A 13,974-nucleotide genomic window follows, 5' to 3' on the forward strand; every position below is an offset into this window, starting at 1 on the left:
TTATTACAAATATGAATTTCAGCGCAGAACAACTACTATTTTTTCCAAAAAAAGAATGCAAAATTAAGCACAGGTCTTCATACTATGCTGAGATGCTTTTCCACACTGTGTCCATTGGGTTTTTTTTAAAGTACTTCACAAAAAAACCCTATAGGACATGTTAATATGATTGACTGCAAGCAAGATTTAAAAAATAATACAGTTTAATGTAGAAATGTGGCTACAGCAGTAAGAATTGAAATGCTTTTCCAGTTATCTGGAGATGCAAGTAAGTACATTTTGGTTTTTGTGATCAGCTGCTAATTAAACAGGTTTTCAGCTGCATTCAGCCCCTGATCCTGTTGTGAAGTTCCGAGTGAGTGTAGCAGGATTTCTGCAATCACTGAGGTAATGAGGTGGCTCAGGGTAGCAGAGCAAGTGTAATCCCAGTGTTAAGTACCAGCCTTTTAAAATATGGTTTTCCTCTGTGTTGTTTCTTGTTGTTTACCAGTGTACATGATTGCTTTTACCTACCTGGAATTAGTTTCCATCTCTGCAGGATTTTTTGTCCAATAAATTAACTTGGTATATGGAAAGCAGTAGGAAAGAAGTGCCTGGGTTTTGAAGATGCTGCCTCTGGATATAGGTGGATGCTCTAGATGGAATATTCTTGTAGCAAATCAGGTGACATTATTTACTTGGTGCTTGGGGTGAATTGGAGGCCCTTGTGTTCCAGCTGCCTCAGTAAAGAGCTGGAGGAGCCCATCAGTGCCCCAAAGCAGATCCTATGCTCTGATTTGGCTCCAAAGATGCAGCCACCAAAAAAATTCAGAGGAGGGAGGCAGAGTTTGGAAGGGTCACCCACTCACAGCTCCCCAGGGGTCACCGGAGCACCAAGTCCTGGCTCTTGGCTCTCTGACTTTGAGGAGAGAAGAGACCATTTTAGCTCTGATATTGTAGGAATATTGCTCTAATATTCCTAAATATATAATAATATAAGGCCGCTTGTCCTTTGCTCTGTGACTTACTGGTCAAAGAAGTTTCCTGCCATATGGGAAGATGATTTATACTTTTTGGGTTAATCTCTTGAATACTTTGAGAAAAATTAGCTTTGTTCTTGGGAGTTAGGGTTTCACTCATTAGTAGGTAGAAACCTTACAAGGTTCAAAAGAAAATATTTGAAAATCTCTTCCCAAGACGTCTTGATAGTTCTCAGTAGAAAACTTATTTCAAAGGAAGAGACCATTCTGGAAGTAGGACCAGAAATGAAAGTCCAGTGGATATAGCTGTGTTAAGAGGGGCAGAACAGCAACTAAATTATGTAGCAATGTCAGAAGCAATAGGATTATCTATTTCTGTCATGGTCTGGGTCAAACTGAAGTCCAGCAGTTGAACCTAAAGTGCTATATAAATGCATAGGAAAGTTCCCAAATGCTTATAATCACCCTCTCAGTTGCTGAATTCTGCTCAGTTGTGAATTCTGATATTTAATGATCTTCTTTCTCTCTTTCACAGTCATATTTTTATTATATGTGAAAGGGTTATTGTAGAAGTCTTTTCTCTTCACGTGGGTCTTGTGTGTCCACAGTTGGAACCAGCTGCATGTGGCTGGAGGAAGAAAAATATTTTGTAATTTACAGTAGGATAGATTTAGTCCTTTGTAGAATCCTCCGTATCCTCACTATGTTCCAGAAAACACCATATTTATCACTGGATCCCAAAATTTATGTTAAAAATGGCATAATACAATACATTTCTACATCTTGATTCTTGCTATTTGTCTATAGAGTTTCCTTTAAAAAGCACCATTTTATTCCTTCATTTTCTGGAAGAGAGGGACAGAGCAAGCTGTTGGGTACTTGGAGCTCAAGCTTAATTACTTTTCTCAGGTCTGCAGTAATATCTTACAGCTCTTAGTGTTTCTTGGAAAGGTGCTACAAAAGATAGAGAGAGCTGCATGCTCCAGTTCCACCTGGAATACTCTCGTTAGCTGTGGATTCACCCCAAGGAAATAAATGAGAGTTAAAAGGCCAGCAGAATGTACCCTGTAGAGCTTGGATAAAAGAAAGGAGCATACAGTGGTATTTTTTTCTTTCCCAAACTTTAAATAAGAGAGATTATTTCAAATAGATTATAGGCAGCAAAATGAGCTGACAACTTTAGCTCTAGCTGAGGTGCAAGGCTGAGGTTGGGTTTTATTCATTTGCTGCCCACCTGAGACATTTTGGAGGTCCCCAGCAGCTTCAGGAAGCAAAATGCAAATATCACAGCACAGCCAGCAGGCTCTCAAACCAGATGGTGTCCGTGTGCTGGGCAAATCCAAGCCCAGGTGTTTACCTGACTGCCATTTGCAGGGCACTTTTGCCTTCCAGCCTGGTTTGGGGAATTTTGAATTAGGCTGCTGCCAAGGCTGTGGTGAGGGGGAAGAATGCTCTTTGTCTTGCATATATATTCCTTGAAAATGCTTGAGAAAGGAGGTTTTGTCAGGTTTGCACTCATTACGGTTCTCTGGACAGCTCCAAAATGTAAATAGAGAGATTCAGGTGTTAGCAGAGAAGAAACTTTGCTGCAATCAAAATACTACAGCTCCCTGAGCAGCCTTCTTGGAGGGAAGCTGCAAACAAGCCCTGTTTGCCTGGGACATTTTTCTTAGAGTGATTGCAAGGAGCTTTGCCACTGCCCAGGGGTTTGATCCAAATAATCAAAGGTTAGGCCTAATTTTGAAAATACAGCTGCCTTGTTGCTTAGCATTTACTTTGTTTCCCCCACTGACATGCCAGCCAGGACACAATTCAAAGAGTCAGACTGGAACTGAGCCCTGCAGGGCTGGGATTGCCACTGGAGGTGGCTGGATCAGCGATTCCTCCTCTCCCCACCCTTCCCAAAGGTTCTGTCTGCCACACCAGACAGCTCATTCACCTCCTGCAGGTTCTGATATCACAGCTCTCAGGGACAGAGGAGCACAAAGAAGAGCCCTTCAGTCTGGAGGCTGAGCCCCTGAGCTGTCAGCCTCACGCCAGTGGTGCCACAGCTGCCTTGTGGATTTCTGCTCCTCCATTCCCTGGCTCCCGCTTCCTGTTGCAGATTTTGGTCGGTGGAATTTGGATAACTCCACATGATTTTGATGGCAATTTGCTCTGGTTTCTCTTCTCACTTAGGCTGCTGAACATAAACTCCAATTGCATTTGTTTTTTAGAGCAGCTGGCAAGCATGATCGTGCTGCCATTTGTGCATCAATAATTCCATTTTCATCTCACTTGCTAAAATAGAGCAAGTTTTATTCATTTTCAGGTTTTTCGTACGAAAATCTGACTTGTGTATTGATAATACATCTCTCATTTAGGGAGAGCTTTGCTGATCCCCCCATGATCATCAGTTCCATATAAAACACATTTAAAGCTTGTCTTTCTGGCAGAGCTCACTGAAGTATCTGATGTATCTGCAGAGCTAATAGAGCATCGTTCTGTATTTGTATTCTGCAGCTGATTGTTCAATGATTTCTCCTGCTGAATTACAATAGATGAGCTGTTTAATGTTGCAACGGCTCATTTTGTAATGTAAAAACAAAAAAACCTCTCAATTCCAAATTGTGTTTGCTAGTTAGAATGCAGAATTTAAATGAGATTTATATGGAAGATGTATCTTCCCCATTGTTTCGCCGATGCAGAAGGAAAACAGGTCTTCAGTCTTTTTAAAAGAAAATCAAAGCAACCATGGTAAGAATTTGTTTTGCAAGCAAGAAGCATCAATAAAAACTAAACCTCTTCCCTTCTACACATTTCAGTCCATATTAGTGATTTTTAAAAACACTTTCTCAGTTCAGAATTAACAATTTCCAATAAGCATGTCTTTCCTGACAGTTGAAATGTTAAAATTTCTAAAAGTGAGCACTTTATATTTATTTTACCCTGTTACCTCTTCTGCTGCTGAGTCAATGAGTACTTCCACAACATTCTTGATCTTCTTTTCACCAAAGAAGCCCTGATTTTAAAGGGGCTTTTATGTTTTACTGGCAAATTGTGCTTGTGAAGAGCAGTGAATGGCTCAAAAGCAGATGCTGGATTTTGTTTTATTGACAAACTGCACGAGATGGGCACCTGAATGAACAGTCAGCCCTCGCTTCAAATGCCAGGCTAGTATTTATTGTGTGTTCATGACTGTTTACCCACCTCTGTGAGAAAAAGCACCCAAGAGGGCAAGGGAGCTTTGGAAATTCTGCTGGCTTTTGTGTTTGGGGGCAGCCTTGGCTCCGTGCAGAAATTGGGGTCCCAGGCAAAGGAAGGTGGTGTGTTGGTGACCTGAAAGACAAACCTGCTCTCAGAGGGTGCAGCCTTAGCACTGAATTATCCAATTTTATCAGAAATTAAAGCATCATCCCTGTGTTGGGCACATTTAGGACTGAATTATAGCTGATAAGGAGTGCTAAGATGGAGTTTGATATTGTAAGATTAATGCTGAAGAACAGGACAACCCTCCAGTGCCGGGTCCATCCCGGTGCCATTGGCTCCACTGGACCTGGGGGAAGCTTCTCACAGGGGCCACCTCTGCAGCCACCACTGCCAAACCCTTGACATGCAAGCCCAACAGAGCATTGAAACTGACATGATTCCCACTGGTACTCCATGAGCATGTCTGTTTTTTAAAAGCATATCAAGATTTTAATCAGTGTTTATCACAAAACGTCTGCTGGCGTTCGGTAACAGTACTCCTGTCGTGAAACCTTTTTGAGTGTTTTTAGGGTTTTTCTGCTGTTTGTACTGAGAAATGACAGTATTTAAAAATGTTTGAGAAGCAAAAATTGACCCTGCTAGGAACTGAAGATAATTGTCAGACATTTTAAATTGCTAAGAAGTAAAACTGTTAACACTTGTGTCCTCACTAATTATGTTCGGCATATCTGTGTTCCCCTGGCAACTTCTGGTGCCTCTGGTTCCACTCAAACTAAGGGCTGTGGGCTGTGAGATGATGGTGCAAAGTAAAAATAGCTCATTCTTCTGAAGAGCAATGATTGCCATTGCTTGTGGAGTGATGGGATCCACTTAAGTTATGTTCCAGTGCTGCAGAAAAGATTTTGCTGTAGTGCCCTGCAGGTCCCAGAAGTGTGGATCAGTAATACACAGAAAAAATTTGTTTCAGCTCCATGTAAACCTCTCATAATCTTCCTGTTTAATGGCAGTGTTTGTGTTTCTCAACCCAGGACACTGAAGCATCATCAGCACCTCTGCAAGGAAGGTCAAGTGTTCTTCTGGGCAGGTTCCTTCTGCACTGGCTTCTGTTAAAAGTCAGGTTTCTGGAAACACAAAATTGGCCTTACTCTTTGCCAGTGAGGCACTGATGGGATGTTGCTGTGCTTCAGCCAGCCCAGAGCAGCTCTCTGTTGCCAGGCAAGAGAGGAAATGTGTGTGGCAGGGCAGGGAGGACCTGAATGGAGCAAACTGTTGGGTGATGCTGGGGTTTCAGGCAGAGAGAGGGGTTGTGGGCATGTTTTTGTATCCCTGGTTTGGCTCCATGACACTTGGCCAGAAGCTCTGAGAAGCCAGCTTGGTCTCTCTCATGGCACCCTTTAGGGGGTTTAAGGCAGGGGAGTTAGTCCAATCCACGTGAGATTTTGGATTCTGCAGCATCTGCTGGGCCTCAGTGATGATTTACGTAGTCACCTGTGAAATGAAGTGTCAAAAACAGCAGCAGGTGATTTTCTGATGCCATGGGGCAAATTCTTGTGTGCAATTCTTCTTGATATCCCTGACAACTCCAGTTATCTACAGATGCTTTAAATAAAATAAAAAATAGACTCCCTGTGTTGTCAGTGCCCCACACCTGAACACATTGCTGTTCTGAGCAGGGAATGGCCACTTACAGGAAGAATTTGTGCATCACTTTAGCATTTGGGGTTTAGTGAGACTCTTAATGGTGGCTCCAGCTGGAAGAGACACGACTTCATGTGCAATATATTTATTAAAATCCTGCCGGTTTGGTTCATTTATTGCCCCAAGAGACAGCTGATTTTTTCCTCAGTGCCTTTCACTTATTGCTCCAGTTCATGGGACAGAGCTGTCCTGTCACCCAGGTGTGCTCTCTAATGAGATGTGGCCTCACTGCACAGCACCCTTGGAGCATAAGGAGCATGAAATGGACCCAAATGCCTCTGAAGGCTGTGGGACTTGCTGGTCCATTGGTTTTTTGCTGGAAGCTGTTGGTGGGGTGTACATGGAGCTGCTTTCCAGCCATTTGTCCCAGCCCATGTGCTCAATCCTTCCAGCAGCGTTCACAAGGATAACGAGTTTGTTGCTGGCCTCTGTGCAGCTCAAGCCATTCTGAGAAGGGCTGTGGGGTGTTTGCCAGAGCCTCTCTGTGAGCACTTAGAGATTTTCCTGCCTGTACTGGTGACAAAGAGGTTGTGTCACTCTCTGGGAGATAGACACTGGCCATATCTTCTCATTTTTCCTCCCTGCCTGAGTAGGGCTAGTTTCCTTATTGCCTTCTTCTCTTATAGAGAAGCATTTCTGAGAGGCAAATCTGTGCTTCTGAAAGTTGAGGATAAGAAAAAAAGACAAATTCTGAATAACTTGAGCTTATAGAAAATGCATGTGGCAATGCATGTATTGACTTGTTTCAGTGAATATCAAAATTTATTGTCCCTTGAACTAAATATTGACATGGACAAAGCAATATCAATATTTATCTCTCAGGTTAATAAATTTTATATTCTCCTCAACATGCATCAATATGTGCTTATTATTACTATAATGTTTGTCCTTCAACAGAAGAAACTTGCATGTGGTTGAGAAGGGCAAGGGAGAAGTTTGCATTATTAGTATTCTTTTCCTGTTTTTAATCTTTGTTAGAAGTTTATCCTGCCCATGGAGCACAGTGCAGCCCTCATTCAAGCAAAACCCTTACTGATGGCTGTGGCATTGTGCGCTGAATACAAATTGGGAAATGGGAGATTAATGGTCATGAGTACCCTGGTAAGGGCAGTGCAACCTCCCCTTGTGTTTGATAGATCTGGTGGTGCTGCCTGCAGTGACTCTGTGCCCAGGAGCTGCCTCAGTGCCCACAGTGATGGGGACACAGAGCAGGGACACGAGGGGCAGGGCTGACCTGAGACCCACCTGGGAATCTCTGCCCAGACAAGGACATGCAGGTGTTGGACAGGGGCACACAGCTGGATGTGATAGGGGCCTGTGGCAGGTTTATCTCACACCTGTGTGTGTCTGTGGGCCAGCTGGACTGGGTTTGTGGGCACTCTGGGGCCACAGAGAGCCCAGCAGCCTGCCTGGGCCTGCTGCAATGGTGTGTGGGCAAGAGGAGCGTGGCCACTTCTCTGTGCCTGCAGAGTTATCCCTCAGATCTGTCCTGTTCCCTTTTTGCCCTTATTCTGAATCTTGGAGAGCCGGGCAGAGCTTTGCTAGAGATGATGACAGGCTGTACAAGAAGGATGCAGGCCTGGCAGCATTGACAAGACTAATTTAGGATATACAAAGGCCTTCTAGCACATGATTTGTGCTATACAGACCTTTTATGTGGAGATACCAGCTCTGGCATAAACGCTGCAATTTCCCCAGAAGCCTTGAAGAGACACTGCAGCTCCTCTGTGCATCTTGCTTTTAAACTTTCTGCCCTTAAACCCAAGGGAGATGATGGGGGAGGCAATGATGGGGCTGGGAGCAGAAGTGGAAGCTGTGTTCCTGTTTCCCAGCCTCCTGCACACCCTTTTGGTCAGAGATAGTGGGGCTCCAGTCACTTTTGGACAGGGGCTGACACCAGGGACTCACCAGGAGCTGGTAAAAGCTGCAGGCTTGGGTCTGAGATTCTACCCAGCTGCATGAGGAGCAGAGAAACTGCTCCAGACTCTTCCCTGTCCAAGGAAGAACCAACAGGAGATCCTTGAGATTGGAGAGCATGGAAAACAGCCCCCTGCTTGAGGAGCTCCAGCCTGCCTCAGTTTCCCACTGGCCTGCAGTGCCCAGGGGCAGCTCCATCACTCTGCCTGCTTTCCTGGCTGCATTTACAGGCCAGGCTTGCAGCAGTGACAGTGACAGCTGTTTGTAAGCTGACATTTCAATGGCAATTGTCAGGAGACAAGGAGCATATGGCAGCTGCCTCCTGACATGCAGGGAGCTGCAGCAGCAGAGTAGAGGCAGAGAGCAGCTGCAGATGCTGGGAGGCAGTGCTGCATTGATCTGCAGTTGGGAAGGTCATCTCAGTGATTGAAGGCTGCATTTCATGCCTTGATTCTTACTGGAAGCTAGGAAGACAATAATCTAGTGCCTTATGTCTTTATTTCTAACAAAAACCAAGATTTTTCTCATGGTTAAAATAATAAATGTAACACCAATACAAGCCAAAACGCCACCTCCTGAAAGTAGCATTCTTAATTAGTACTTCTGTCTTTGCTTTTTCTCCCTTCTCCTGAGTTATCAGTGGCTGATATTGAGACCATTGAGACCCTGATTAGTGGGAAGGTATCTTTGCTATGTTTTCAAAGCCTGTAGCAGAACCCAGTAGGGACTAAGTGCTTTCCTTGTAATTAGCATTGCTTTATGATGGTAAACTTAATAATTAAAGGTGGTCTTTCTTCCTCTGTTGGGACTTCTTGGCACTTCTGATGCACTGTTTGAAGACTGTGACTAAGCATTAGTGTCATGTTGTGCCTTTGAGTATAGACGGGCCAAGCACACAAAAGTGAAACCAACACTAAAAAAAGCTTTTCCTCTGAACCAATTGCATTCCTGCCTGCACTTGACTCACAGCTCAGGAGCCATATGCTTATATTCCACTGGCAATTGCCATTTAAATGTCAGTTTACAAGCAGATGCTGGGAGCCCGCCTTTGTGTCATTAATCAGATCCCAGAGAGGCAAGGTTTGAGGTCTGGCTGTGCTTTGGGCTGGCTGGGATGGAGCAGCAGCAGAGCCTGGCACACCTTGAGCCACCAGGATGGTCAGGGTGAAGTGCACGGGCAAAGGACTCTGTACCTGAGGTCACCAACAGCCTCAGCTAAGGGGCTGTGGCAGCCAGAGGAAGCCTGTTCTTGGCACTGTCCGGTGGCAATTATCATCTTGTTGACAATTTTAGGCTTTGTGGGATGGCTGGCAGCAGCCAGGATAGAGGCAAAGCACTGGGTTTTAAAAGGAGACAGATTTAAGTGCTTAGGTATAGGAAAAAAAAGACAAAATTCTATTCAACAGAAGAACAAGGGGAAGTGTGGAGAAGGAAACCCTCTCTTCCAGACATCTGCACATATTTAAAATCCTTCGCAATAAAGTTCATAATGAATTTAATTCAGTCCCCTATGGCCCAGAGGAATTTTCTGAGTAATAAAAAAGTATTGCTAAGGGATAGATGACTGCCAAACTCCTATTCTCTGCCAGCAATGAATATTTATACTACTGGCACTTAAATTCTAGGTTTATTTTACTACATAAATGATCCTTTGTCACATATTAAGAATTAATACTGTGGGACTGACTTTTGGGAAGTTAGAATAATGATTACCAAATTTAAAGTGTTGTTAAATTTGTATGCTTTGTTTGTAAAGAGGCTTGGCTGAGCTCTTTTCAGATTCAAACAGTAGTCGGATGTGGTAATTCCTATTTGGAGTAAACTCTTGTGTGGCTTGTTTATGGTTTAACTTTATAATGTAGTTTTAGTCAAGGACCTTTTCATGTCTTTTGTTTTGTTTGTTACCTTGAAATAACTAAATCAATGTTAAATGAATTCTAAGCTCCTGCTCTTATTTAAAGGTTGAGATGTTCTTACTTACAGAAGGTAATACAAGGGCTCCTGGCTTCTGCTGGCATTTTTCTAATGTCCTTCTGATGATTGAACTGGAATAATTCAAATGTAAGTTGGAAATTTCAAGCACCAGTGATGGAGGTAGCAAAACCACAGCATTACTTTGTTTATAAACATTGTTTTTCCATGGAAGATAAAGCTCGGCTCTGTGTCACTTCCATGCAGTGGTCAGGAAAATGGGGTGGAAAAAGCAGAGCCACTGATCTTTCTCTCTTTAATGAGAAGGAGTGGAAGGCAAAGATGGACATGAGCTGAAATGTGAAGAATTATTCCCATCAGGCAGCAAGCTCACAGGAAAAAATACATCAGTGCTGGTCTAAGATTCAGTGTGGTTTCCATTCCAGCTGGTTGAGGCTGTTTAAGCACCTCTGGCACAGCAGCACAGCACAAACTCCTGAGCCCAAATCCAGGCTCAGCCTGACAGCAGCAGTGCTGAGCTCAGAGGCTTCCCAAGTGTAGCTATGATATTTTCTGAAAAATCCTTTCCTTAGGATTCTTTCTTCTGAGAAGCTGAGAGGCCTCAGGAACAAAATGTAAACGATTATCTGCTGCTGTGGAATGCAACAGTGATTGGTCCCACGTTGGTAGTTTCTAATTAATGGTCAATCACAGCCCAGCTGGCTCGGACTGTCTGAGAGGCACAAGCCTTTGTTATCATTCTTCATTTTTTTATTTTTAGCTAGCCTTCTGATGAAATCCTTTCTTCTATTCTTTTAGCATAGTTTTATTATAATATATATCATAAAATAATAAATCAAGCCTTCTGAAACATGGAGTCAGATCCTCATCTCTTCCCTCATCCTCAGACCCTTGTGAACACTGTCACAGCTGAGCTGCTCTTCTGCTGAGCTTCCCTTTACTCCACACTGCCATGCCAAGTGTGAAAGCTGGGAAAAATACTGTGAGTCTGTCAGCATGTTTATTTGCATGGTGCATCTCCTTTGAGTCAACAGGCATCTTCTCAGAGTGTGAAAATGAACAATTAGTCATCCCTGGGAAACAAGAGTTCTGCAGCCATCCTCTCCTGCCCCCCGAGAGACAAACCTGCCTGTGCTGCACAAGGGCACAAGCAGCTCATTTTTCACTGGCTGTACACACTACCAGACTTCTCCAGAACAAAAGGGGCTGAGGAATATAAGGAAGTATCTTAAGCAGTTGGCAGTTTGAATTAAAAAGAAAGGTCAATGCCAAAGAATTCAGATAGAAGCAAAAAAAAAAATCAGACAGAGCAATGTAGTTGGGCTTTAAAAATGATTGCATGCATTGTTTGCTCATAGTTTTTCAAAGCAGCACTCATAATTTAGGAAACTATTAATCAGCATGATGAAGTATCCTGTTTCTAACCAAGAACAAAAAAATAAAATAAAATTGTACAATACAGCTTATTTTCTTCCTACTTGAAAGAGATCTTCTGGTGAAATTTGATGAGAATTCCACAGATTTGGGCTTGTGAACTTTTGTGTTTAAGATGCACCAGACAAAAAGCCCCAGTGAAGCAATAAAATCCTTCCACTGCCTTTTTATAAGATTCATCACAAGTCACTGCTGAAGGGGCCTTATTTTCTTTTGGCCCATGCCAGGACTGACAGCCTATAGTTGTTAAGCTGACAGCAGGAAAAGAGCACTGAAGGCCACAAACATTTGCAGGATTAATATAAAATTCAGATCACAGAGGCACAGCAGGTACTGAACAGTGAGGTGAGGTGGCAGGGGAAAATCAGGGGCAGGGAGGGGACTGTGGGACTGAGGGCAAAGAACAGTGGCTGAGGAGACTTCTGGTAGGTAAAGAACTGAAAATGACAAAGGTTTTGGTGATGGATTTACTGCTAGCCTGTCAACAACAGCTCTCCAGGGCTCTTAAGCCAGTGCTGTTTAAGATCTGCTACTTCCCCATCCCAATCACTACCCCAGTAAGTGATTACAGAACCAAGGGATCCAAAGGACAGCTTTTATTTGGTAGCTTATTCAGGGAGATAATAAATTTGTTAAAGTAATTATCCCTTTTATGAAAAAAATTAATTTTTTTTAAAGGCATTTCATACCTTTTCTTTGCTTAGGGGTACTGGTGGCGAGAACTTGGACAGAGCCTGATGGAGCTCTGGCAGTTTCAAAGTTATGAAAAATCTTTCTTCTATTCCCTGCTACATTCACATCTTCCTGCTAGTGAAGTATCCTTTTCCTGGCTTCAAAACCCTGCTATTTCCAAATGTCATTGCTGCAGTGACCTGTCCAGTGGGGGAAATCTGATTCAGCCTAGAGAAGCAAGACTTAAACAGCTTCTGTGCTGCTGTTGGGAGCAGGGGTCAGGCACTGGATGAGGTTAACAAGGTGACACACAGGATGAGAGCTGCCCCACCAGGACACTCCCTGCCCAGGGAAGCAGCCAGGCTGCAGCTTCTGCCCCTCCAAACTGGTGTAAGGCGCAGCTCCTGCACAGAGAGAGGCAAAGAGGGGACAGCAGACTGGAGCTGTCCCTGCGAGCCAGCACTGCTGGGGGAGCAGCAGCAGCAGCAGGAGGAGTGACTCTGTGTACCTGGGATGTCACACAGCGTGGCAGGATTTGCAGGGCTGGCACACAGGAGAAATAGAGGATGCCATGAGGTGCCTTGCTCCTGTTCATGTCCTGCCTGGCACAGCCACCTCCATCACTGACACGTTCCTGCAGGGCTGCTGCACCCTGCAGAACTCAATCCATTGAATTTTGAGACACCCAATGCTTCAGCCAACCCTTTTTAATGCCATTAGTGATGCAGCAACATGTATTTATATTTACATATAAATACAAAATGGTCAGATACCACATTTTAAAGCGTAATTTACTATCTGAAACTGCTTACACTTTCATGACTAGGCTTGGGTTTTTCTCATTTACATTCATCATTTAATTCCACTGGAATTTGATTTTTAAGAAAGCCCAACATATCTTAATTACCATAAAAAGATCCATACACATTTTACTTAAAAATAGCTTCTGTAAGAGGGAATCTACCAAAAATAACACGAAATATATTATTATGCATACATTTTCTTTTTTGTAAAGTACAAACAAGAATCTGATCTCTTCTGGGTATTGCCTGATCTGATATGGCTATAGGTTCTATTTATTGTGTTTGTTTTTCAAAGTAAAGGGAAAGACAGAAGAAATGTAAGAGCAGAAACCAAACTGAAACCATATTCTTTCCAAAGACACAGATGATCAGAAAAAGAACACTCTGAAAACCAATAAATGACAACAGGTACAAAGAAACACCATCCAAGCACTATGCAGTGTTTTGTCTGAGCATGTGCCGCAATGACCTTGTAACAGTTATTAAAAACAACAAACAAAAAATGCTACTGGCAGAAAAAGCTGTCAAGCAAAACACTGAAAAATTGGTACCATTTCCTAACAAGTAAGTGCAGAACTGATGGTGTTTCATGTGTCTTCCCCCACGTATGCAGACCTCTCTCTTGCTCTCTGTGCCCGCAGGACTGATCATCGCCACTCTGGCGGTGTGCTGGATGCCCAACCAGGTCAGGAGGATCATGGCAGCCGCCAAACCCAAGCAGGACTGGACCTACCCCTACTTCCAAGCCTACATGACCCTCCTCCCCATCGCCGACATCTTCTTCTACCTCAGCTCGGTGGTGAACCCGCTGCTGTACAACATCTCCTCGCAGCAGTTCCGCAGCGTGTTCCTGCAGGTGCTGTGCTGCCACCTCACGCTGCAGCACGCCAACAGGGAGCGGTTCCTCAGGGCCAACCAGAGCTCCGAGGCGCGCAGCAGCCGCTCCCTGCGCCCGCTGCTCTTCCTGTCCTCCAGGCGCGGCTCTTCCGCCAAGGGCAACGCCAAAGTTTTCCTGAGCACCTTCCAGAAGGAGCCCACGCCCGGCTGCAGCCCACAGGAGACGGGTTCTGCACCCTCAGATCGCAGCCTGGAACCCCTCGGGAGCGGCTCAGAGCCCGCTCAGAACGGCCTCTGTGAACACCAAGTGTGACCTCATAAGGCAAAGTTACTGCTTAGCAATGAGCTTAAAAAGATGGAAATTGAAATGACCCAGGAAAGGGACAACATGGGAAAAGGAATAACGCGGATGGGTTTGTTTCCAGTTATGCAAAAGGAACAGGAGTTCCGTGTCCTGCTGGGATTTTTAAGTGCACACAGGAAATTCACTCTGCTAAATGAACTCATTAGCCGACAAAAATATCAGCCCCTCT

The 13,974-nt window shown here is 44.0% G+C and overlaps 1 protein-coding gene across 1 annotated transcript in view; it reads left to right on the top strand.

Annotated features, from left to right (window-relative positions):
* Window positions 1–13,754, top strand: part of GPR39 (G protein-coupled receptor 39) — a 74,229-nt gene extending 60,475 nt beyond the window's left edge. Inside the window, exon 2 of the mRNA XM_058028450.1 lies at window positions 13,246–13,754. Coding sequence (XP_057884433.1) covers window positions 13,246–13,754 — 509 coding nt within the window. The remainder of the gene's footprint in view (window positions 1–13,245) is intronic.
* Window positions 13,755–13,974: the final 220 nt, after the last annotated feature.

This window comes from Melospiza georgiana, chromosome 7 (assembly GCF_028018845.1).
Source record: "Melospiza georgiana isolate bMelGeo1 chromosome 7, bMelGeo1.pri, whole genome shotgun sequence".
NCBI lineage: Eukaryota > Metazoa > Chordata > Aves > Passeriformes > Passerellidae > Melospiza > Melospiza georgiana.